Consider the following 27628-nt stretch of genomic DNA (forward strand, 5'->3'; position numbering starts at 1 on the left):
ATTGTAATTTTCTGTATTGGCACTCAACTACAGTTAAAAATCGAATAATGGAGCCACTTTGAACTGTTTCACAAGTCAGCTAAGGTTGGTATGTTCATGCTGTGTTGGATTCTGACTTTCTCCTCAGCAGCAGCAACGGCTCAACTGCATTTCTTACATCTTAACTCCAACATGCCCTGAAAAGCGGTGCTGCTACACCCAAGAGCCAATCACATCTCAGGGTCAGAGGGGAGAAGACAGGGAGTCAGGAAGTTCTGAAAATAATGGAGGCTGGAGCTGACTGGCCCTGCGGGAACGCCAGGAAGACTCACATCTAGTTCAGAGTAAGAGGAAGAAGGACTACACATCTCTCTCCAGCCCTCAGGTCTTTTCAAATGTCACTTTTTCTCTCTGTTTCCTTTGCTTGCATGTTCTGTCTTTTCCCTGCGTGATGTGCCAGCTCCTACCTCTGCGTCTTGCAACCTCCTTTGTGATGTTATTGTAAAGGGCAACAGCCATGAAGATGTCAGTCCATCCTTCCTCTTTGTTATATGTTGCGTGCTTGTCCAAATTGCATTCGGGGAAAAAACTTTCTTTCTTTTCTTTTCCTTTCTTTTGCTATTTCCTCTCTCTGTCATACCTGTTTGGGAGTCTATCAGCCCATTAATTCTCTTACTCAGACCATCATCCTCTGTTTTTTTGCAGCAAGGTCATGAAACCACACACACACACACACGCACACATGCACGCACGCACACACACACACACATATTCAGTAGATACACACAGATAAACAGACCTTGGCAGGGGTGTGTATCCAGATGGCAGCGTTGAAGAGGACATGGTCACAGAGCTGTTTCAGGAGTGGCGCTCCATGAGGTAAACCATCCAGATACTTCGCAAAAGACAGGAACTGTTCAAGTACCGCTCTGGTGATGTGGACACGTGACGACTGGACAAAAGAAAGAAAATGTAAGCTGTGATTAAAACAGACTGAATGTTCATGCAAACCCCTGTTTTGACTTAGCTCCATTAACCTGTTACAAATGATACCTGCATCCATACATTACACAAGATGCTTAGTTGCCATAGTTACTGTTTGACATTTTGCCGTGCAGAGGACACAAGAGTGCAATGAGTTTAGTTTCATTAAGATCTACAAATAATCTGCTGCATTATGTGTTGTGCTGCACAATCTGAGGTGCCTTTGTGAACAGGTGCTCAAGTCATTGATTGACACCAGCAGCTAGATGTGTGACGCAGTTCCTTAGACCTCTTTCTCCATCTTTCACATAACCTTTCCGCACATTTGTGGCATGCTGCTCCAGCGGCAGCTTCGGAAGAAATACAAAATTAATAAACGTCGTTGTTGTTGCACAGAGGTGTTGATTCCACTGTATGATTACTTTGGAGGCTGCAGTTTGTGCCGTGCTGTGATTTGTTTTTCTTATATCCCCTTTCCTCGTATAAATAGGAAGGACAAAATAATGGAAGCACCTGTCTGTTTGAGGAAATACAGTTCAACAGACGCACAAATGATCATGATCTGAATTATCATGTTGGATCAACACCAGCATGAAATGGTTTATTGCAGGACTGTTGTATTAGACTACATTAGTTGTAGCCAATAAATTGGCAACTGAGTGTACAGCAGATAAACATAAGTCTGATGGCTATTAAAACATAATGCACAATATTTCAAGATTTACAACCTTGTGAGTTTATGTCTCCGTGCACCAGTCATGTTGTAGTTTACATCCATGTCTGTCTAGATATACAATCACTTATACATATACATATATAACAAAGCCTATGCAGCGAAGGAATTTAAGAAGATGTTAATGTAGTCCTCGGTGAAATCATTTCCAGTAAATTACTTCCAGTGAGAAACACGTTGTCTTCACGTAGAGACAGTTTTTTCAGGGGAGTACAGAGAACTGACCCAGAGCCTCTTCACACGCTGCAACAACAATCACCTGTAGCCCAATATCACCAAATCATTTTGTCCCAAATTAGAGGAAAATCCCTTAATGCATTCCTGAGATATGGCCTTCAAGAGAAGGGGGCAGAAGTTAAGGTCACAGTGACCTTTGGCCATCGAATTCTAATCAGCCGGTCCTTAAGTCCAAATGGATGTTTGTGACAAATATGAAGAAATATCGTGCACGGACGGACAGATGGATAGACAACCTGAAAGCATAATGCCTCTGGCCACAGCTATAAACCATGACAGAGGCATAAAATAGGTGTGTAGTTAAATAAACACTTGAAAAGTGAAGGCCTTGAAAGCCTTGAGAACCTCAGTGGAGGTCATGGTACAAAATCAAGGCTATTCTTCTGATTCACCCAACAACAACATGTGCATGAACATGTAAACACAAGCTCGTCATTGTCGAGGCTTTTCACTGACCTTCTCCAGCAGATATCCAATCACCAGGAAGCCTTTTCCTCCCAGCATCTGCTCCTGCATGGCCACTGAGCTCTTCAACAGCTCCACCAGGAATGCCAGCAGAGTCGCACTGCAACACACACATCGTACACACATGTTGCAGTAACGCTGCGTGGAAATCTTTCTAGATATTCACTAAATCTGCTCATGGTTTGCTTCACCGTCTCTGTCATTTATCTTTAATAAACACTTGTATTTTTGTTTGTTATCATTCTCTTCCAAATAGTCTTGACTTCAGCTAACATGATGTGGAGATACTGCCTGAAATGTAACTGCATTAGGGCTCATGTGATGGGTGGTATCAGGACAATCTTAGGGAGAGAAGAACGCAGACGCTCTACAAAGCTGCTCATCGCTCCGGGGACAACCACATAACTCTTCCTCCTTTCACACTTACACACCCTGCTCTCTATAATCAGTTATTTCTAGCCTGCAGCATTATTATCTCAGGTTGGTCTTTAAGTTTGAAGATTACTTTCACACATATAACATTCATCTTTATCTAATGTCCCTTAAAGTCTCTTTTTGTCACTTCTCCCCCCCTTTGTTTCAGGGCCCATGCCAGGATCAGCTGCAGTAAATAGTGCATATTAAAAACAAAACAAAACACACAATTCTTTTTATGTTGGAGCCCATTCGCTGCATGAGAAATCACTGAAACTGCATTACTGACGGGATTTATCTTTGTGGACCGCTCACCAGACTGTGGTGTCCACGCTGCTATCATTGAGCTGTTTGTAGTCCAGCTGAGCAAAGAGAGGGAACAGGACCTGGATGCCTCCTATAGAGTGTATGGCGCTGTGGATGGAGTGAGTAACGATGGCCTTTACATCCTGTGGGATGGAAATGGACAGTTAGAGACACAAACTCTGCTGTAAATACACACAGACAGAGATAAAATCATACAAACTCACTGCCACTGGTATATTAACAGCTCTTATATGCAGACTACTGTTGGTCTCAAATACAACATTAACACAGTTTTTAATGGAAGCTAAAAAACACATTTGTCAGAAATACAACTGAGCCCTTTATTTCAAATTGGATGTACATGTTGTTCTTTGCTGTTAACTGTTAGCTTACTGATTTGTAAATGGTATAATGTATGTAAAAACAAGATATTTTCACGACAGATTCAGATTTCAGAGAGAAAAAAATACAATTATATAATCTTAAAATAACAATTATTATATAATGCCAAATCTTAATTTCTATAACTCTTTAAATGGCACCTGTGTAAGCTTCCTAATACTGTCATGAATGACTAAACTAAACTCATAAAAACTAAAATAACTAAAATAACTGTATGACTAATCCAATTTGATTCACTCGCTGCCTTTGTGATGTAATTGCTGCCTGAATTGCTGGTGCATTGTTCTCACAATAGGCAAAGGAGTACATTTTATGAAGAAATACAAAGAAGAATAATCATTAGCAGAGCACAGTCTTACCATCCTTGAATGGAGGACACTTGGAAAGATATTTGCAGTACAAAAGAATGTCCTCAAAAAGACTAATAAACAGCTGAATCTCACCAAAAATACAAAACTGTGAACTGTGCGACATTGGTAATTTTTTTTTTTAACCTGTCCTTATCCTATATTATATATTATATTATATTTTTTCCCAAATGCAACTGAGTTGTTTGTGAGACACCGGGTGATGAACTAGCCTGATTATGAGGCTGAACTGCCCTTTCATTTCGCTTCAATCATTCATACATGAGTTGCTGAACTAATCAGGAGATGTGGCAGAGGCAGAGGTCTGGAAGTGATGAAGAGCCGCTCTGACGAATCTGACCACACTGACCTGTAGCATAAGTGCGTGTGGCGAGTGGACGAAGATGGAGGGGTTTTCCCTGGGCGATGACTCCAGGCAAAGCTGGGCATCCGTCGCCTTGGCATTGTAGGTGAAGGAGATGGAGCTGGCCAGCTTGCCATCGTACAACACCTGCTTGTGGTGCTCGGCAAGGTGGATGTCGCTCTCTGACTTGAACTTGAAAGTGCTCTGGAGATAGAGAGAGAGAGAAAGAGAGAAGAAGAAGACATCAAAGGTCGCGTGAGAAACACGTTGAATCAGGGAGACAAGTGACTGAGAAAATGTGAGTGTGTGTCTGCGTGTACAAGCTCAACACCCAAAATGGAGTCTGCTTAATTGCGGCATGAGCCTTGTGTAAACAACTCAGCATTAGCTTAATGAACACAGTGCTAACCCGGGCACTAATTCAATTAGCCCAGAATAAGAGATGGAGCCGGCGAGCGGATGTGTGGGAGAAAGGCACTCAGGGCTCCAAATTTATCTTCTCTCGTTGTCGTACACCAACGAAAAACACACAAAAGAGTACGAACACAGTCATATAAATTTATGTTGTTCAATTTCTGCGTATTATGTTGTATTTGTTAATAAGCTTTTACCTTGAAAATCAAAACTTTTTCTTATAATTTTTCATCCTTGAGAGGAAATTACCATTCAAAAAACAGTGATGCCAAAATACAAACTGACTAAGGCTGGGTGGTGCTGGCACTACAGTTAATAATATTTTGACATTTTTAACGTAGAGCCCGACCAATTTTTAAAGCTGATGCGGATACAGATATTAGGGAGTAAAAAATCCCGATATTGATAGATCAACCAATATACACAATTTTTGTTGCACTTATCCCTCAAATGTGGTTATCAAACACTTGTGACAAAGATACAGTGTGTAACAGAGGCATGATATTAGTTATACAGTTTAAAAGAATATTTGGACAACATGATCTATTTATCTGTGATAGGCTCATTTCTCATCAAGAAAATATTGGCCAACCGATACATCATATATGTCGGTATTTTAAAACCTCTTCAATAGCACTTCATAAATACTAGGACTGGGCAATATTGTAGGGATGACTATTGGTGCTTTTAAAAGATTTTTGACAAATAATCATCAGTAATGAGGATATTAGGGGTCGACTGATTTGGCTCTTTCGGGGCCGATACCGACACCGATTATTAGAAATCAAGGAGACTGAAAACCAATATTTGGGACTGATACTCATTTGCAGTAAAATTGAAACTCTTTGTGTCAAAATTTCGAACAACCATTAATGAAATAAACCTAGGTACAATTTACTCAAGTACTTTTACTGAGTACCAATTTTGAGATACTTTTTGAGGTTACTAGTTACTTTGCAGATTCAGATTATTCAGTGTATACAGGCTATTCATTGTGACGTGTTACTATCAGATATTGTGTGTGGGGGACATTGTGCGAGAGGATGCTGCATCGAAGCCAAAGTAGCACATTTTTAAACTAGTTTATTTTACCGGCAATCTGACAGAAAAATCACAGTTACCGATAATCGGAAAATGCTGAATATCGGCCCGATAATCGGCAGGGGTCAATAATCAGTCTACCCCTGGTGGATATAATGAGTATGTGGGAAAAGGCAAATATTAGAACAAGTAGAACAGTCTGGTAATTTCAGAAAAGGACATCACTTTACTGTAATGCAGCCTTTAAAACCAGGAAAAGACAACACTTACGCCATATCACGATAAAACGATTTCCAAAATCCATATAGAGTCTCATATCATAATGAAATAATATGGATATGTTGCCTTAAATCTGACACATTTGTGATGGAGGAACTGTAAAGAATTGTTCAGCATGTTTCAACAGACAATTACAGTCTTCTCTGCTACCTTAAGGAAAAAATGAATCTGTTTTGTCAATGCAGATTGTAGGAGGCTGCACTTTGTGTGTGTGTGTGTCTGCATCTAATGTCTATATCTGTCTGTCTGCACAGGTCTGCGAGTCCATATATCCTGCAGCTGTGTTGATACACTCATGAAGCCCCACAGATGAAAGGCCAGCAGGATGCTCTGCCACCTTTTGCAGTAGCACCAGGCAAGGGGCGCTCTCGCCTTCGAGCAGCTGGGTCCCCAGGTGCCTCGCTCAGCCTGAATGCACAGGAAAGCCCCGGGCTGCTCACAGACCTGCAGGCCCGACTTGTTCTGAACCTTTCATCTGATGTCTGATGTAGAAAATGTGCCCTGAGCAGTTTTAACTATGCAGCAGAAAATTCCACCGTGAAGTTAAGAGCGCACTACACAACGGAGGCGTCTGAAGAAAACGGCCCCTCCACAGTGTAACATCCTTATCTCCATCCAGGGGCTGAACACAAGTCTGTGGTTTCCTAGCGCTGCGTTAGTCTTAACTTTCTCCTCCCTTTTAAATCACTTGTGATACAAAAAGCTTGCTTGTATATTATCTGAATGTGAGGCACACTATCCACACATATTTCCACACACATTCTTGCTTGCAAAACATTATTTCTGGCAGAAATTAATGGTAATTACACAGTATGACAGCCTGCCCATGTTTATACTTTAATAGTTTTTATAGCATTTATAGTTTAGTGAAATACAAAAGCTGATGATCCAGTGTTAAAAAGCTTATATATTTAACAGCTTATCCATTAAAAGTAACCGAGAATACCGCAGCCATGTGCAAGGATAATCAATCACAAACACAAATAAATTGCTCTCTGGTTTATTTTGAAGGTTAGTGGGCCCTCTGCACGGAAAAAATACTGAATAGCCTGAATGTGAAATTAATACGCTTATTAAGATGCACATTTTATGCGGTGTAAGCCCATTTATTGTGGTGCTTTTATGAAGTGTGTGTGTGTGTGTCTACTCGCGCATATGTATTTATGTTGCTGTGCAAAACGCTGGAAGCATGTAGCTGAAGGTGTAAAAGAGCTTTGCTGACTCTCTAAAGTATTAAGGGATGCACGGAGGCATCGGACAGGCAGCGGGAGAAACACGCAAGAACTGAGGAGAGAGCAAATTCTTACATATGTAAAGATTTAAACACTTGTGTGTCCCTCACCTGGTTACACACACACACACAGAAGAATGAAAGCGACAAGTCACTCCTGACAGCTGCAGATACGACACTGGCCTGCAGTGATAACACACACATACACACACACACACACACACACACACACACATCCGTGCCTCCGTGCATCTCCACACAGTTTGCAGTCCTCCAGAATGAGTTCTCCAACATACAACTAAAATGTTGTAAAACTTATTTTGGTTTAGTTATCAGATAAATAAATACTTAACTAGAATGGCACTCAGTAGAGCGCATACCTCTGCCAAGTCACCTTCAGTTCTCACTCATAGATCGACATAGAGCGTTAAACAAAGTGAGAGAAAATTAGCTTTTACGACGTCAATATTTGGTGTTAATTCAGTGACATACATCATTGTGTACCAATTACTGAGCCCAGCAAAAGTCAAGTCAAGTCAGTTTTATTTTTTTTGCCTCAGGGGGCTTTAAAACAAATCTGTTTATAAGGAATATAATTCTCTTAAAGGGGCACAATGTCATTTTAAATGAAACTCAGAATTTTAGTATTTACAATATTAATGAGGTAATAATACAAACTCATACATATTTATTTCCTTTTTTCCATAACTGAATAAACAAGCTGTTCTCAGAGGACAAACACGGTTTGAAGCTAGAAAGGTGGCAGGGTCCGCCAAATTAAAACAGTATGAAATTGTCCTTTAAGGTCAGTTTGTTTATTCAGTTTATTCAGTCATGAAAACAAAGAGAGTTTGTTTATTTAGTGTCTTCAGGCATTAAAAAAATCAGTCAATGGAGATCTTTCTCATCTGATTAAAACTGATTCCCAAAAAACTACGTAGTGCACCTTTAAGGTTTAATATTAAAATGCACAAAACTTAAAGAACCTCGCTAAATTTATTATGAACCCACAAGACACATGTAGATGCAGACACACACAGGGACATGACAATACAGGTGTCCAGATAGACTCACATGGTCCATTAATTACACTGTGGCCAGATTGTTGGCAGTGCTCTGCAATGAGACATCTGGACTCCTGATGAGTCGTGCAACCAGCGACACACACTCAACAGCATGTGAATGACACATACACACACACACACACACACACAAAAAGACAAAAACACTGGAGCTTTCTTTCCGCACAGAAAAACAAGATGTTATGTTCCATCTTCTTCCTGTCATTAGGAGAGCATGGAAGTGCTGAACTGCACACACACACACATTCAGTACACACAGCGTGTCGGCCATCATGAGCCACGTCGAGCGAGAAGACCTTGAACACCCTCACTGTGCTGAAGGCTTGTTTAGCAGAGCGAGCAGAGTGTCTGTCTGCTTTCTGCTGCTCATTACTGAACAGTAGCACTGACAGTGGATGAGACCACGAGGCTACACACATATACGCTGTACAGTATAGATACAGTTCACCAGCGATTAGGCAAAACCCCAGGAGCAGCATGTCATCTTTACACAGCGGCATCTGTGTGAAGCCACGAGAGCGAGCACAGGCCTATATTCACATTAAGAGGGGAAGCTGTGTGAAACAAGCCTAGTCCCAGTGGCGTCCTCCTTTAGCCAACCGAAACACCCGTGAACTCATCATCACAATACCGGCGCCGGGGCCAGCGGCTTTGAAACAACTGAGCCATTTAATGGTCTCTTCTGGGCATCTGAGAAGCCCGTTCTGCGGCATGCAGAGAGGCAATCATCTGACTGATCACCCCCAGGAAACTGTGGGCTGTGACAGAGCGCCGAATCAGTATTCATGGCCGAGAAACAGCAAAACTCCGAGCATGTGATCATTAGGAGTGAGAACTCTCGTCTAAAACGTGCCTTATGTTACGTGATGTGACAAGGAGAGGTTGAGAGAGAGAGAGGGTGATAATGATAGAAAGACAAAGGCGTGAAACTGACATGTATGAGTCAGTGCTCCTGTGTGAGACGAAGCTCGATCTCCCGCGATCTACAAACGTGCACTCTGCATGTTGTCGGTCATGTGTTGTCTGACGTTGTCTCCATCAGTTTGACCTTATTTTGGTAACAAAAGCATATTTCCGATGCAGTATACAGTACACCCTTTTCTAAGGAGCTCTTGAAATACCAGCAGCTGTTCGCAAAAAACATCAGCAGCCTCAGATATCCGTGCAGCCTCATGGTGCGGAAATCTTGACAGCTTTGGACACCTTCATAAACAAGCTGTAAGTGGCCTGAGGCGCGCAAGTCTGCCAAAACAAGACGCAGACAGCTGGCAAGGTGTTGCGACATCTTAGCTGTCGCCGATAGCCAGGCCAAAAGACAGATATGGTGATTTGAGTTATCTGTGCTCGACACCCAACATTGTGAAGCCTCATTTGAATATTTTTTATTACCACCGGGACGCAAAGTTCTGTATCACGACTCTGGGTTTAAAGGCAAAACCCATTCTTTAAACTGCAAAGTCCAGACATCAATTTGTGATTTCCCGGAAGGTATTTAGCGACAGTGTCGTAATTTACTTTTCATTGTGCCCCTTTATTCTCAATCTGCTTTATCTGTTGTAACTTTATATAGTGTTATCTTTCATTTGCAGGGATGTGTTTCTAAACCCTCCAGAGAATTTGTGTGTGAGCTTTAAAAAATAGTTTAAGTTTGAGCATTTAAGTGTATGTAGCAAGCAAGTTCTCAAAAAATGTGGTGGTATTCGCAGCTATGCCCTTCACTGCTCATCTCTTCTGGAATATGTGACTTTTTTAATACTGAATTAGAAACGTACACTGAGAGCAGCGATGTTCTGGCTGACAGGAGCAGAATTACTCAAAATGACAAATATTCCTGCAACTACCTCGATGAAGACAGCTCCCCTGTCAAAAGCTTGCTTTTTGGACAGTAAAACTTGTTGCATCAAGGTTATGAGTGTCAAGCGACAGTGAGTTTTACACTTTGATTACCTCCGCCTCCTCTCCACTAGCCTGAAGTTCACACATGTAAGAATAGCTGCTTTTTAGCATCAAAATGTTGTAATGTACAGTTATCCTAAAAAGGAAAGGAAGAATCTAGTAATGTACTCCAGCCCAGCGATTCCCAGCCAGGGGTACTTGTACCCCAGGGGGTACATGTTGCCAGAGGATACGTGGGCAGATTGTACAGTAACAATTTTGATTTGATTTTTAAAAAATATGTCCATATAAGTCAGCTAACACCTGAACACCACGAACACTGAAGTTAACAAGACAGCTAGCAAAGAAGTCAGCAGTTAAAAGTATTGGATAAATGGTAGCTAAAAGTAGGCTATGAGAATAGTTGTTGAAAATTAAAGGATAAAGCTTTAAAATATAACGGATAAACACTTAAATAGATAACCACAAATAATGGACAAATGGTGAAATGGCTACAAGTAATGGTTAGCTAAAAGTCAGAATGGTTGGAATGGTTAGCTGAAAGTGCACAAACAGTGAATTAGCCATAAAGTAATGCTTCAGTACTGACTCAATGGTTGAACTAGTTAACATTAGCTAACAGTAGACAAACAGGTGAAATAGATAGCTTTTTGATAATTGGTGAAATAGGCTATCTAAAAGTAAGACTGATGGTAATGTTTGAAATAGTTAGCTAGGAGTGTACAAACAGGTGAATTAGCTAGCTTTAAGATAAGTGGTGAAATAGCTTAAAGTAAGACTTAGCTAAAAGAAATGACTAAATGGTTAAAACAGTTAGCAAACAGTCGGTATAAAGTTAAATTAGATATTGTTTAAATGGTGAAATATTAACGGATAACCCCTTGAAAAAGCCAACCAAAAATAATGGATAAATGCTAGTTAAATTAAACAGTTCTCCTAGTTATCTAAGAGTCATTTCCCCTGCGTGACTGCACGACAGGAGATGATGCAAAACTTATACAGTATACATTAACTGACAACAAAACCCTCAACCTACCAACCACAAGGACACCCTGGCACCAATGTACAAGCTATTCCACGATTGACAGCCCAAGAATGATCGATGGCCTCAGCTACTTCTAGCTGACAATGTGAACGGGCAAAGACAGCATTAAATAACATTGTAAATGCAATCATCAGGTTGCCGGGATATTCAGCCTGCCAAACAGTGCGTGACATTGATGCAAAGCGTACTGAGAATATAGAGTACAGCGGGAGATAGGGTAGAACGTGGGCGCCGTCTCACCTTGTATCCTGGGCCAAGTTGGTGAATGGCAAAGATCTGAGCTGGGTTGAGAGCTTCACTGAATACGTAAATGGCTCCCAGCTGACCGCAAAACACCCTGTTAGCGTCCGCCGTCTCTGATGAACCCAGGAAACACTTGTCATAGCTCTGAAAAAAGGTAGAGGACGAAAGAAAGTTAGCCATCAACTCAAATATTTCACATTTTCAGAGCTTTCTAGCAATATATTCTTCTTTGTTTGACACGTAAACTAAAGAAAGCCAGCCACAACTGTGTGTTTTTTTCAGTTTCATGACATGTTAACACCTTTGAGAGGAAATGTTTGTTTAAAGTCTGTTGATCTTCACATTTTAAGACATCTCAAGAGTAAATTAATTATTCACTTTCAACCTGTGGTCATAAGTTCATGGCGTTCTGCAGCAAAGAACGGAGATGGCAGAAAGAAAAAGATGAACTTTTGATAGCTGCTCGTTTCTAATCGATCCGTTACAACTTCTGCCATCACCTGCTATTACATTCTTTCTGTCCACCTGCCTTTCATCTCCTCCATCCCTCTGATACACTTTATCACTCTGAGATCTTTACTCCTCTGCTTCTTCAAAGTGATGAAATAAGTTTTATCTTTCAGCCTTCGGGACAAAACAAACCCTGATAGCATCGGCACATTTTCAGACCTGTTCTTTCACTTCTTTTACAGTGTACTTCTTTTCTTACGAGTGTTTCGGTGAGCCGAGTGAACTATAATATAGTTTAGGCCAAGGTATTTCTTACAGAGAATAACACCAGCCCCTGGTAATTGCAGCAATGTCAAGAGCCAAAAAGTAAAGAAGTGCAGTGCTGCCACTGAGAGGTCAGGCTACCTGTCCCCTGCTAAATGGAAAAGTTTGAAGTTGGAGTTTGGGCGAGCTGTGCTGGAACGGGGCCCAAGGGCAACTCTGCTCCAGCTGATGAATGCAGAGGGCAAACCTCAAACGTTTGCCAATATCACAGCAGGAGGGGAAGGGTAAGCGGAGCCAGACCCATACTGGACTTCTCAAACTTCTGGTAGCAACAAAACATTTTTTTATATCAAGAGAAAAGAAGCAGTTAAACTCAGTCACCATCACCGTCACCATACTTCCATCACAGTTTCTTGAGTGTGTTTTTCTGAAATCTTCATAAAGGTCTGTGTCGGGGCTCTTACATCATTGGTGTTGACGTGCCAGGCCATGTCGCCGTAGGACACCAGCTGACCGTTGACGTAGCAGCGGATCTCAGAGTTCCTCCAGCGGTTGTAGATGTGGACGATGCTGATCATGTACCACTGGAAACAAAAAAACACATTCAGAAAGAGACGAGGCGACAAATAAAAAAAAATCATGTGCAGCAATACACCCAACTGAAGAAAGAGAGCAGATTTCACAGTCTATAGTAAACAGAGCTGTATTTTAATTGATTTTTTCCTTTTGATTATTTGCCTTACCTTCTGTGAAGCACTTTGAATTCCATTTGTGTTTGAAAGGTGTTGTCAGTTATCGCCTCCCCTACGGGTATCTATCCTATTAATGATGTCTTTGCATATTATCTTTTACATCGCACCGTGGGTGGCCGGATTTATTGACTTGACTAAGATTCGTTGAACCCTGAGGTGAGCCGAATGTGTTTTTACGCCTTTGTACTTCCAAACTTTCAATACAAGCCTCCTGCCGTGCGATAACTAATTGGAGATTTTTCTTTCTACGACCAATTAATAAATATTTGTGTCAAGGTTTTTTTCCGATTAGGAGGAGGGGGTGGTGGGAATGGCACATTAAAAATCTAGTTGGCAACCTGTAATTCTTCCTGTAAATAATGATAAAAAAAGCGACAAAAATTATGGTTTTGTCTGGTTTTGTCTTCCTTCTAACAGCATTAGCTCTCTGGACAAGGGTCGGCGAACATACAAGATTACAACCTCTTCACCTCATTCATTCGCCAGACTCTCTTCCCACCTTTATATACCGCTAACAGTGTGCATGTGTGTATGTGTGAGATGATTAGAAAGCATCTTCCCCGGTGACAATGCACACAGGTTCCCTGGAGGGAAGACGGCGGGGGAGGGGAGGAAGCTAGAATTTTTTGCTGGTGTATGCATACCTGCTGGGGAGTGGACAATACCACACATGCATGCACGCACACACGCACACACACATTAACACATGCACACGGTCACACACTTATAAATTGATCAAATGGAACCACTGGGAACTTTGTTAGGCAGCGCAGAGATTCAACTGGGTCAGCAAAAAAACGTGGAAGGCCATCTCATCAAGCGAATGCGTGTGTGTTTATGTGTGCATGCGAAGGTGTGTGTGTGTTTGCGTGCAGGACAATAGCAGAATGCTGACAGCGCGGTAAAGGGGCAGTGCAGGTCTTAATTGACAGACCTTATCTATCCTCATCAACACTCCGAGTGAGTGCGAGGGTAGATACAAGGAGAGCAGCGACACACTCCTGCTGCTCTCTCATCTAACAAGTGGCACTGGAGTACCAAACTCTGCACTCATTTAAAATTATTCATTTGCATCTGTGTGTGTGTGTGTTTTCTTACCTTGCGGGGTTGGAAATCATATTTCACACAGTGCTGAAAGCCTTTTCCTTTTGACTTCAACGATGTCACAATGAGACAGTTTCCCACAAAGTGAGCGGAGTAACCGATTCCTTTACTGGTGCGAAAACTGCAGGAGAATCAGACAGAGTGACGCTCAGTTCAGTTTGTCAAGTCAAAAATCTACTGCGCCCCAAAGGCAAAACAAAAAAACAAACAAAACAATGATAAAGTTTCTGTTGAGCATGAGAAATCATGTGCTCATGAGACAGTATGGCATCAGTTTCTGTGTAACTGAATTACATGTTCAACATGGAGTTACATTAGATTAGACATCAGTTACATTGAAGAATGACACTTTTAAACTGACAACTACAAAAAAAAGCAAACATTTGTCAAATAAATTTCATTCCAACCATGTTGTCTGGTTTGATTTTTGTTTCTGCAAGCTACTACTGTAACTGCAAAAGGTCAACTACATACAGACACAATTGTACAAAAAGCTCAGCACCGTACTACGGAAGCCCTGAAGGGCCAGTGAGGTTTCTTAATTCTTTTTTCCATCAGTCAAAACATGTGATTTCTTTTTTTCATTTTTTTTTTCAAAATTTCCCACCAGTTCTCAAGTCATAACCACAGGAAAGAAAACGATTTAGATCAGACTTAGAAAATGGATCACCTAGAAAAAAACATTTCTTCACTTGCCCCTCAGGGCTTTCATATCTTCCACACTTACACATGAGATTATTAAAGCCTATTTCTGTTTCAAAATCAGGATTTTCAGAAGCGTGAGTAGAGTATTTCCTTCGCAGCAGCACCAGGGGTCCCAGATCACAGGTTTTTGCAAAAACACTACTAATCCCCTACCCCTCCATTTTTCTCCCATAATGCTTCTTTTCCTGCACTCATAACCTCCACGTAAAGCCCAGTCTCGCAGCTAAGCTTCTTCACAAAACAACAAGACACATTTCACATCTAAAATAGGCCCACGAGGATCACACACATAGCAGAGCCAGGAAGCAGACATAAATCCCTCTCGAGTGATTCCCTGGTACACCTGAGGAGAGCGTGCGGCGTGTTATCGGCGTGCTGCCTTCCTGCAGCTGTGGAGGCCTGTATCAGACAGGCGACTGGAGTAGCAGCCACATCTGGGGGAGGATGATAAGACCTGGGCCAGAGGAGAGGAGGGCTCCCCCCCTCTCTTACTCCTCACTTACCATGACAACCTGACAAACGGTTACTACGGAAACAGGATTACATCCTGACACTTATCTCTGCGATGGTATCTGGAGAATATACAAATGTATGTCATCCTTCCTGTAGAAGACTAGCAAAACCTTTCTCTTCAGAGTGGAGAGGTGGGGGAAGAAGCCGAGCAGCAGAGTAAAAGAGTTCAATTAAATAAAAGGTCAAAGCTAATGAAGCTTCACAGTGGCTAACGGCGTGCACTTACAACACTGACGTCGAGGCCAGCGAGGTCCAAAGCTGCACGCTGACGGGTGACAGAATCCTACCAGCACCACACTCATAATGGCGTGCCTTGACATTTAAAGTTATGTTCTAATTCATTATCGGTTTATCTATTAACTTCCTGTCCCTGTCATTCAGTCTAATGAGCTAAATGTTTATCATCTGGTGTGACTCAGCAGAGGAGCGCTCTTGAATTAAAGTAATGCTGAATCTATTGCTCAGAAGGAAGTTGCAGAAAAGAGGGGATTGGTTCAGAAATTCTTAGAGAGGCTGAAGTATTACCTTTAACAAGGTGCACTCAGCTACTGTATGTGATCACATGTGTGTCTGCGGCAGGCAGACCTCTGATTTATTGAAACTAGCTGGACACCAAAACATTCCCAAGGAGAACCTCACCAGAGTAGGTGGTTGTCAGTGGAAGGACAAAGACGTATTTGGTGAGTTTTATTTTGTTTCACCCTGAGGAAACAAAGCAATTCATCTCGTGTAACCTTGGTAAAAGAGAAAAACTTGAATTCAGAAGGTGTACGCTTGTAAGAATATTGCAAGATATTTCTATTCTTGACATTTTGTGAGTTTATTTTGTTTATTAATTTTTTTAGCTTGTGAAACGTGGCTAACTATCGTCTCCTAGCTGAAACTGTGAGAGGGCTATACTGTTTAATTCAATTCAAAGGGGCTTTATTGACATGAGACACATGGGACACTATCAGACTATTGCCTCTTGAGGTACAAAGTGGTATTACGAGACCAGACCTGTGTGGTCAAATCTTACACATTGAAACTTTAAGTCATTTATTAAACACAAACGCTGCACATTTTCTGGTTAGAGCCTCTCAAATGTGAGGATTTGTTACTTTCCCTCAGTTTATATAACTTTAAATAGAATATCAATTCAATTTTTGTGAAATTACTGATTCACAATCGCAATCGTTAAGGAAAAGCGATACTGTTATTCTGTGCCTTTCTACAAGCTCTGTAGATGTAATATTTAAAAAAAGAAAAAGGTTTCTCTAGATAAAAATATTATCAATATAAACCTTTAAACCAACACCTGAAAAACAAAACCTTTGAATGTTACAACTCTAGAATTCCTCAGCAGACAAAACTTACCTGTATGTGAGAATACAATATTCTAGCTCGCACTGTGCTGAAAGCTAATGTGGGATATTATTGGGCCTGAGCAAAAGCCTGTTTAGTCTATTGAGCGCTTTCTCATACTTCCTCATTAAGTACAGTGTACTCTCCTTCAACTCTCAGCATTCATGTTCACTTCAGTTAGCTCGCTTCTTTCTTGAACCAAAATGCCTTTTGACACACAGAAGGAACGAGCCTGAACCTGCTCTATTCAGCTGTGTGCTTTTCTTTGCTTGGATCAACAGTAGAGGAAAAACAAGAGAGACGGTCACTTTCACTTCTTACAATAAACAGTAAAAGTATTTTAAAGCTGTGCTGTGTTAAGGCCGACTGTCATAATAGAGAAGGTGGCATTTCTGCGTCTCTTCTTCTCTGTTTGACTGTTGAAAATGGAGAGTCTATTAAGAAAACCGTTCCTCTGTGATCTTGAAGGACTGACACAAAAATCCGATGTTTGCCGCTGATGTTCTTGCTTCCTTTTCTTCTTTTAAATTCCTCTGTAACTGCGCCGGCACAAAAATATCGAGGATGTGTCATTAGGCCAACAGAATGGGCAAAGAAATGAAAGATTCATGGCCGATATCCTGAGAGTGCTGAAGTGTTGAACAGTGGATTTTAAAAAAGTACTTTCATGTTTTACGATGTGATGATGTTTTCAGCCCCAGAATCCCATTACAAAGAATATAATTTCATTATGTAACACACCAGATAAAAGGCGTCCTACTTACCAATAAAGGTATGGTTTGTCTTTATCCACATTGATGTTGTTGAGTGGATCCTGTCTGAACCACGTGTTGATAGTGAATCCGTTCTGGTAAGGCCATTTGGCAATTGGCGGCAACGCTATGGCCTGGGGGAGGACACACACATCAGATCATCTCTTGTCAATGTTTTTTAGGAATCAATACGTCACTTGCTCAGTCATTACTTCCCTTTAAACACTCGGCTCTGTGCACTGACGGAGCAAAGTGCCAATTAAAGGAGACCTATACTGCTTTTTAGTTTTTTTTTTCTGTACTTCAATGTGTTCTTGTTCTTGCGCATGTAAAAAATCTTGAAAGTTAAAAAGATCAAAGTCTGCACAAATAGATGCTCCTCTCTCCCACAGGAAGCACTGCTCCTGAAACGCCTCGTCAGTAACCTGGCCTTTAGTTCTGTGACTTTGTGACATCACACTACATCACCATGTCATATATTTGCATAATTCAATGCCTACAAAGCTAGTTTGGCACGTAAGAATTCATTTGTTGTTGTTAGCAGTGCTGGGTCAGGCGTGTGTGAGCTGACCAATCAGAGGAGACTGGGTATTCATGGGGGGGGGGGTAAAATGTTTTTTTAGCATTAGAGCATCTAAACCTATTCTGTGTGTTTGCATGTTAGTGCGACTCACCGCTGCACTGCGTCCTGGAAAGTTGAAGAAAGTATCAGGACCATGTCTCTGAGGCATCTGGTTCAACACCGACAAGAGCTTGATAGCATGTCTTGGCTGGAGAGGAGAGGAGAGGAGAGGAGAGGAGAGGAGAGGAGAGGAGAGGAGAGGAGAGGAGAGGAGAGGAGAGGAGAGGAGAGAGTGATCATTATTATGTGACAGATGCTGACAATCAGAGTCACAGGGGAGAGTCTCTATCAAAAAAAAACATGGTGTGACATCACATCTCTACCCCACTGGATCGATAACTCTTCAATCACCTCCGCCCTCCCCCGACAACACCTCATCAATACCATGGCAACCCTTAATCGATCTGTCTCTGGAGAGGGCTGCTGGGGGGGAGGAGGAATTGGAAAAGACAGGCAAATAGGGGTGAGGTGGATGAGGTGGTGATAGTTATTGGACAGAGGAGGTTCGGGGAGAGGGCTGAAGGGATGGATGATGGCCTCGCTGTGGACCACTGATCAGTGACCAGGGGTTGTTAATGGCGGTTGTCCCAGAGCCTGAGTAGAGGGGAGATTGACGAGAGGGGACGAGGGTATATTGACATGGCGAAGGGCTGCCGGCAGCTGCCAAGGTATCACACGCAGTCATCTCTGGCGCTACAGCGAGCAGGGAAGGTTAAGCCTCACAAAAACCGTCCTAAAAGTCCAGAGTTCGGTTTTAAAGCATCCAGTCTTTGTGATGGGAAGCTGGGCCAATCAGCAAACTACAGGGAGCAGTTAAGACGATGACAACAAGTAGCACTGTAAGTGGAATTTGTACTAAGCACTCCCGACTCTCAACTCTGAATTAATCTCATTAACACGTACCAACAGTAAACTTGGCATCGGAGCTCTAAAAGTAAGCATGAATTAGCAACTGCATGGTGTATTTCTCCCCTCATTTTCTAAGCAGAATTGGCAAAATTTGACAATAAACTGTGCAAAATTCTGTTTTTGTTAGTCTGACAGCCTGAAGCAGTCAGTAAGCAGGTTCGTGCTGATGTTTTAGCGAAGGAGAAAACATACTAAACAAAATCTTTACCAGTCTGCCTACACACACTGACAATAACAAAAGTTTATCACAGTTTGCTGCACGTACTAACAAGAAAGTTTCTTGGCTGGTTGTTCAAAAGAAAGGTAGAGAAAGTTTCATATTGTACTTTATAGAAAAAATAAGGATTTTTGGAGTTTAACAAATATTTTATTGTTATTTGTATGTCCTGACAGACATAAAACGTGATATAAACTAAACTATATGTACTTTAAAAATAAGTACTTAAGTACTGTATCTACTAATACAGTAGAATTCAATATTGCATGGTACGATAACTGTTAATTTCAACCGTGGTACACCTTGAAACCGGCATATTACTACAACCCTATATAGAACTGTATGTTATAGAGCTAGACAGGTTTTCTAGTCACTCATGAAGATATTCATGATAATCCTGCTTCATAATCACCCCAATAAAAGAAATCTGCAACTTATCCTGAGTGTTTTTATTACGATCTGCAACAAAATCTGACATCCTCCCATCCATAACGTGGACAGAGTGTGAGTACATAGCGAGGTGTTGCTGAATGGATTCACCTGGAGAAAAACAATGCTGAATCCACAGCCTTTAAATGAGTGTTTCACCTTCACAGCTGATTAGGCTGTCGCTGTTTTGTTTTTTTTATCGCAGTGGCTCTATTGCTCGAACAAAAATAACACAGCGAGTCAAACCTCTTTTGAATTAATAACGTTGATTACAAGAGAGAAAAAAAAACGCTTAACGTAAGCTAAATTGCCCTTGTCTTGACTTACACGCACAAATCAATTCAAACATAGATACACACACACACATAGACACATCCTCTGTTATTCTGTTCTATTAGCACAACCATCCCATTAAGTGACATCCAGAGTAATGACACATAAACAAACTCATGCTGTATAATTAATCTGCTACAAAATAAATTTAGCCTCTCGGGCTATTAATTGTAGAATAATAGCATATTAGAAAAAGCTAAATATCTCCTTTTTTAAGCCTCTTTTGATTTTAAAAACAAGAACAAGACTAGGGTCAAACATATAGACGGTTATAATGACACAATAATCATATATTTAGACACTACCTCATTAATCTTAAGTGAAATGTTTCTTCTTATTCAACAACTGTAAACAATAGCATCGTAAATCAAAATAACTAATGAATCCAATCATTAAACCCAGCTCTGGTGAAATATCAGTCAATACGAGATAAATACATAAAACATATAATTATGATGATTTAATAATTTGTGTCCCACTTTTCGCAATCTTCAGTTTTTGTTGTTTACAACCTGCAAGGCACTGACAGACGTGTCCGTGAAGCAGAAACATCACTGCAATCACAACACCCACTGATGCACACACACAATTTAAAACTCTGTTCACCTCCTTTAGAGGTTTTACTTACCCAGATGCCGTTGTCTCCCCTCAGCATACTGAAGAGCAGCTTCAGCTCCTTGACTGTGATGCTGTAACTGGCCATGACCCCCAGCATGTCCACCAGGAGGTCTGAGGAAACACACGGAGGAAGAAAGTGAGCGCAAGCGACCAAGTGTGTGTGTCGGTGTCAGTGAGTCGGCATTTGAAAGGTCCTCTGCTGACACTTCTCTGATAAGATATGGTGAGGTCGCAAGACAGAGATTCAAGTGTGTTGCATTCAAGTCCTCAGAGCTACTCCACTGTTTACAAAATCAAAAAAATCAAAAACCTTGAAACTCAAGGGAGTTTGCGGCGCACAGCATTGATTCATAAAGTGAATGTGTGCAGAGCAAAGCAATTTATTGTCACGTATTGATCTACATCAAGTAAAAACAGACTGAGAAAGTTTAAAGCGCTCTCAGCTAATAGCTCAACAAAGAGACGTGTAATCATTTCCCTAATTAGCTAATTCGCAGTGACATGCTCATTCATCATGTACATGAGCAATGTTAATCAGTAATGATTTATTATTATACTCTTTGTTCAATAAACTCAAAAATCCGGATTTTGACATATACCACTCTCATGTTTGTCCGCTAAATATGAAGCTTCACCAGCACCCAATTAGCTTAGCTTAGCTTAGCAAAAGGGCTGGAACCAGGAGGAAACAGCTAGCCTGGCTAAGTAAAATCTGCCTACCAGCACCTTGTACAAAAACACTAAAAATAAAAAAATACATTTCTTGGCTAGGCCAGTGACTGTTCCCCCCTGCTTCTGATCTTTATGCTAAGCTAACATAAGATGATCATTGGTACTTTCACAAAATACTAAAGGAACATTATGTAACTTTTTTTTTATCTTAAAGTAACAGCTTCAAAATCATGTTGATGCTACAGTATCTTGTAACAGGCTGAATGGTGTCTCTGTCTCAGCCACTCCGCCCCCCGTCACTTGTTTCTGATACAAGTTTTCAACACATAAAATTGTTATGACGTAATGAGTTTTGTTTGTAGGTAGCACCTACTTTACGTCTGACAAACTGTTACAGACCTGGGATTTGTATTCACGACAGTGGTGTTGCACTGTGGGGGGCACCAGATCACACAAAATGCAGATTTCTACATAATTTTGCTTTAACACGGTGAGATTTACGATTATTAATCACCACTAATGTGGATATAATGACTAGGTTGGTAAAAGCAACTATTAGAACAAGTTTAACAGTCTGGTAAGTTCAGAGATCACTTTTCTGACATGTCACTATTTAACGATATTTAAAATCTAACATTCATATAGTCTCATATAACTATATAACTATATGATTTCTAAAAATGTCAAACTGTCCATTTTAATTTGCTCACATTTTTAACAAGCAATAACAACCTCTCAACACCTCACTAATGCTGCGGAGGAACTTGTTTGTCATAAAATTGACATAAACAAGTCTTCAAAATATTTCCCTCTGAATATATTAGCACTTAATAAAAAGTACATTGTGTTGAAAGACATTCGTGTAGTCGAAATGACCTTCCTGCCTCATTGACTTTCACTTCACACAGCCACGACAGATCAGTGAGGATATGGCAAAGGTACAGCGCAGGCCCTCTCAGAGTGAGGCAATCTGCTTACAAAGGCTCTTCTTTCCCATTAGGCCTGCCAGATATGAATAGAGTCTTCCCACAATATTTCATTAGCCAGAGCCAAGCGATAGGGAATAAAGCAGGAGGCTAGCTCACTGAGGTGCTTGGTATGAGAGGAAAATACACAATGTCCTAGATTCAAAACCCCTAAGCTCTGTTTTTGGTACGATCAATCCATGTAGGTCATTTTAAATAGTTTGTAAAAAGTGTTAGAATAGTGGTTATGAAAGGGAGTCTGTGAGAATTGGCATTAAATTGATTTAAGCAGCGTGTACTCTGCTGTGGTGAGCAGTAATAAGTCACAGAAGTTATAAAGCACATTATCCTGCGGCGGTGGGTAGGACAGAGAGGACACTGGGGGGAGGGAAGGACAGGACACCCACCCTGAGGCATCATTAAAGGGAAGTCAAGGTCAATCTGATCATGAAAAGAGACGGCTTTGTATGTGTTGTTTTGCAATCAAGCCCTCCGTACAAACCGCAGCACACACACAAACATACTGAGGTCACTACTCCGCCTCCACTGCCGTTACGAATGTTGGACTGCAGGGCAAATATACATACACACATGACTTCTGTGGTTAGACAAATTCAGAGGTCAGTCAAGGAAATATTCAACTGTTGGACCTGAGCTTTGAGATAAAATGCAACATAAAAGCTTTTATTTAATCACAAGAACAAATAGTCTAAAATAAAGAATATGTGTTCAGCTCCAATAGAGCTCAATGTCAGAAATGTCCACTGAAACAGACAAAAGCAGCTTCGCAGTCTGAAGACATGCAGTGTTTTCAACATGGCATGTGGCTTCACTGACTCTTTCCTTTCTGTGGTATTACAATTGTTTTTCCACCTACACATCCAACCCACTGTCGAATACAGGAGCTCTTTGTGCGATTCTGAAAGGCACTGAGAAAATCACTACCTAGGCCAAGCATGCAGGGAAAGCTTAATTGCCGCACACAGTACAGCACAAAAATTCTCACACCTTTTACTCACTTAACACCATAAAAGAATGATATGAGACAGTATGCTGAGGATGTCACAGTGCTGGTGTGAGTGTAAAAATGAGTCTTTGAGGGAATTCAGACCTAGTTTTAACATCCATCCTGAGGGATCCAATCATAAGTGGGCAGCCCCAGGTCCATCAGTTAATGCCTGGCAATAACATGTGTCTCAACATCCGTCTCAAGCGATTGGATCTCGTTTATCCAATCTATATAAACATTTACAGCACCGAGACAAACAGATGAGACGCTTTTCACACTTTTCTTTCTTTTGTAACATTGGCCGAATTAACAAGAAGGCCCAAATATTAAAAAATGTTTTCTTGACAGAGTTTCTCATAACTCAACAACTCACAAAATTGAGCGATTTTCAAAGGGAGTCTGGGGACTTTCTCCGCAGGCGTCAAAGAAGTTGCCTATACTGGTGTAAAATTTGAAATGTTAACCGTCAATTAAATGGTTTCTTTCATAAATGTAGCACAAATGATTAACCAGTTAAAACCGTGTGTTCAAACAGCTGCTGGAAATTAGGAGGTAAGATGCACTTTAGACAGGCTAGTACAGAGGTGCCTCAACAAACTGCTGCCTTTTTACAAGGAAAGAAACAACTTTTAAGCTATGAATGATTTATAATGTGCTGTAGCCACTTTCACTCAACAATTCTCAAAACCACTTGTTTTCTACGGGCGTCTGGGGATATTGTGGTTACTGGTTCAATACTTCGTTAAAACAGACAGTGTGTTCAAAACATCTGCTGCTAACATTGGCAGTTTAAGAGAGCCCAAACAGGTGATTTACGTTACAACGAACCACATGGAAATCAGATAACGTGTAATCCATTCTGCCTGTTGTTGTGGCTTCTTGTTGTCAGATCGCAAACGTGTCCTCAATACATCACAGGGATGTTCACACCTGTACTTATAGCTGTCCAAATGTGATCAGATCACTCAAGAAGCATGTTTATATCAGGTCTGAACCGCTTCTTTCTGTGTTTCTTAAAAAGAGTCTGTACCAAATAAATATTGTTTTACACAGACTTGTAGGCCCTGCAATTTAGACGTCCCTTATACCAATTTCAACTCATGACTCCTCCCTACCTATTGTCCATCATTGTCTGTATGTACGTAACTACATGCTCATTCACACTCAGTTACCTGCAATCATGTCGTCCACTGTGCTCATTTTGAGCAGCACCTGCTGGATGAGGCCGACCTCGGTGCTGGTCTGCAGGTTTCGCACGCTCTTGCGGAGGATGGCGGTGAACATACTCCAGATCTCTGCCTGGCACGTCACCTCGCAGTGGGACAGCAGCTCCACCATGCAGCCAATGCTCTCCGCCTCCTGGATGATGAAGTTCATCTCCAGGTCAAACTCGCCGCCCACCAGCTGGAGGAGGGTAAGGGAGAGGGTGGAGGAGGAGGAAGAGGAGGACAGGAGGGGGAGGAGGGGCACAGTTTGGGAGGCAGGACAGGGCAGGAAGTGGATGTGTTGGGATGTGGGGGAGAGGACAAGGGGGGAGGGGGCGATGAAGCCAGAGTGAGGAGAGAGAGAAGAAAAAGAGAGAATGATTTAGTGAACCATTTAACCTTTTGTCTGTAGGAGAGGTAAGCCTGGCTTCTGATGGATGCTGATTGTGGTTAGGGAGGCATTTCTTCTGCCGGGGGCCGCACATACTGCAACAAACAAACATCCTTCATCTGCGCACACACGCGCACACAATGCCGTCTCTTCCTCTGCTGTCTCTCTAATGTGAAGAGCGCAGCACTCTCCTCTTTGAACTACAATCACTCTCAAAGTACAGCAGGCATAAAAATGGCCCCCTCTACTGTCTCAGACACACACATAACACACACAGATGCATGCATAGACACTGATAAATACACATTTTAGTCCCTGTCCTCTCAGAGAGCATTAGTCAGAGGACACCATACTTTTTAAAATCGAGTGCAAATGTTCTGTCTCTTAATGGCTGGTGCACTATTATTACTTGTGATAGTACAGGCTTCATATTGCTATGACTCACACGCACACACACTCACACTCGCACACTCACTCATGCACCACATGAGCACAAGCATACCCCACGCAGTTCAGCCTCAGCACACTACACTATCCAGGAAATGGTCGCCACGGCAACCAACAAGCTAAGAGAGCACCACGGAGGTTATTAAATCCGATGGAACACGAACCTGCGATAAGTTATGAGAAGGTAGCGAGAGACTGAAGACAGAAATGAAAACGCAGAAAAGGATTAAGGTGGCTGCGACTGTGGTCTCTGCACAGGCAGAGAGAAAGAAATGAATGTACGACTAAAGTACAGTCAGTGTCGTACACTGCTATCAGAGAGGTGTCATGCCTGTGAATGACAGGCTCGGGTCAGCCTGGGCGATAAAAGGATAGTGATATATATATGACACTCTGTTCAAAAGAAAATTCAGTTGTTTCACTTAGATATCCGAACTGCTATGAAAGCACATAACAAATATGGCCTGGCTCAAAAACATCTCATCCTATCTCTTGATAATGGAGGGGGCTATGAGTGACATGTTTTTTTTAAAGTCTGGCTGATGTCAGAACAACATTGTGTTGAAACTGCAGGAAAACCGTCCTGACCAAGACTGGGAATACAACTAAATTATTTCATCCCATTAGCTGCTTCCCACCTTCCACTCAACATGTTACCAGTAACAACTTACATCTGCTACATATCAAGAAACAACCTACAGCTGGGACAGGAGGTTAAACTTAAAATAAAGTTGTTCAATTCAAGTCTAGGTCACTCTAAATTCTCAAATGCTATCACTATCAACAGAAATGAAACATTTCACGGTGATACATTTTTTAACTGTGTCACCCAGCCCTATAAACTCAGAGTCCATGTGCAATCAGTCAAAAATTAAAAATGAGTCTGCATAAGGCTTTTCTCCATCATTCTGTTGAATTGTTTCAGTTGAGCAAACTGGGAAAGGTTGAAAACTCTCAAAAAAGCTAGTAATTGCCTTCAGTGGAGAATATTATGTTCAATCGATTTTACAGTTGTATTGTTGATATTGCCCTCCTCTGCCCAGTATTCAATATTCTATCATTATCACGATATGGCACTATATATCGTCTTAGATTTTGGATATCATTATATTATGATTGTATAAGTGTTGTCTGTTCCTGGTCTTAAAGGCTGCATTACAGCAAAGTGACGCAATTGTTCTACTTGTTCTAATAGTTGCCTTGACCCACTTAGTCATTATATCCACATTATGTAATTCATCAAAAACCTCATTGTGGTAATATTTTGTAAAAGTATCAACAGTCATCCTGACAATATTGTTCAATATTGATATTAAGATAGATAGATATAACACTGATCTCATTATATTAATTCAAGGTACTACAAGTATTTTAGAAAATTAAACGCATAGTATGTAATTTCTGACATTAGGGGTCTCTCTATCAAAACAATATCAAAAGTAGCGTGGGATCATGGGAGTTGTTGTCTTCATTAATAAACAACCACCACTGACGATTAAAATCCATCCGACGTGACTCAGGCAGAAATCATGTTGACAAACGAGGTCATGTTTTAAAGTTTTTATTCAGGATATTAGTCTGTCAACTAGCTAGATCACTGATTCTTTCCTCACTCTCTGATGTAACATCTGTCGTTCCCGCCTTTCCCATGACATTATAGCAACTACGGGGGTAAAGGCTATATGACGCCACTGACAGGTGACGCAGTGTTAACTTGAATAAAATGACACAATTCACTGGGTTTGAGGATTGATGGAAACATTTGGGATAATATCAGTACACAACTCAACCAATATACAGCATAGGTACATCTGGTTTTAAGACATTTTACTGCAGAAATGTCACATATTATGCTGTTAAAGTGAGATTATGAAAGTTCTCAAATAAGAAATACATTCTTCTTCTGGCAAATTATGAGTTTTTTTGGTGTGACCAGTAGCTTAGGGCAGCTAGTGTTAGCTAATGTAGCACTTTAGCTGTTTCTGATGAACATAAATGCCTTATTTCAATCACCGTTAAGAGATGGTTTTCCACTGTTTGAGGTTTGACTCGAGCTCTTTTAATTACCTCATCTCACTGCAGACATTTATACTGCAATGGCTTAATGCTCTGTCAATTAGCACCACCAGCTGTTTATCACACTGTGCTCCCCTCCAAATATTCACATAACTGTAATGGATGGAATCGCAAATTCATTCCTATTTAGCCAGTTTTATGAAAATTTGGTTAAATATTGTGCAACATGTGGACGGAAACCTTACTCATGTTTTGCTGTATAGAAACTCCAGATGTTTGGATTTAAGTGAAATAAACCTGACCCCAACTCTGATGCATGCTGGAGCACCACAACAGACAAGATGGACGGATGTGGCCGTGTATAATATTGACATGAAATGCAACATTAGCTGTAGCGATCATTAGCACCACCGACATCTATTACATGTTGGCCCATCGACAGACTTCAG

The 27628-nt window shown here is 41.1% G+C and overlaps 1 protein-coding gene across 2 annotated transcripts in view; it reads right to left on the reverse strand.

The window, feature by feature from the left end:
- nbeaa (neurobeachin a) overlaps positions 1-27628 on the reverse strand; it is a 109864-nt gene that overhangs the window by 50179 nt on the left and 32057 nt on the right. For both annotated transcript variants that reach the window (XM_073480099.1, XM_073480100.1), the window contains exons 2-12: positions 24293-24524; positions 20485-20585; positions 18021-18116; positions 17359-17480; positions 14027-14153; positions 12641-12760; positions 11460-11606; positions 4238-4435; positions 3128-3261; positions 2390-2498; positions 779-931 (exon numbers count right to left, since the gene is read on the reverse strand). In XM_073480099.1, the coding sequence (XP_073336200.1) occupies positions 779-931; positions 2390-2498; positions 3128-3261; positions 4238-4435; positions 11460-11606; positions 12641-12760; positions 14027-14153; positions 17359-17480; positions 18021-18116; positions 20485-20585; positions 24293-24524 (1539 nt within the window). The remainder of the gene's footprint in view (positions 1-778; positions 932-2389; positions 2499-3127; positions 3262-4237; positions 4436-11459; positions 11607-12640; positions 12761-14026; positions 14154-17358; positions 17481-18020; positions 18117-20484; positions 20586-24292; positions 24525-27628) is intronic.

Source organism: Pagrus major, chromosome 13 (genome assembly GCF_040436345.1).
Source record: "Pagrus major chromosome 13, Pma_NU_1.0".
Taxonomy (NCBI): domain Eukaryota; kingdom Metazoa; phylum Chordata; class Actinopteri; order Spariformes; family Sparidae; genus Pagrus; species Pagrus major.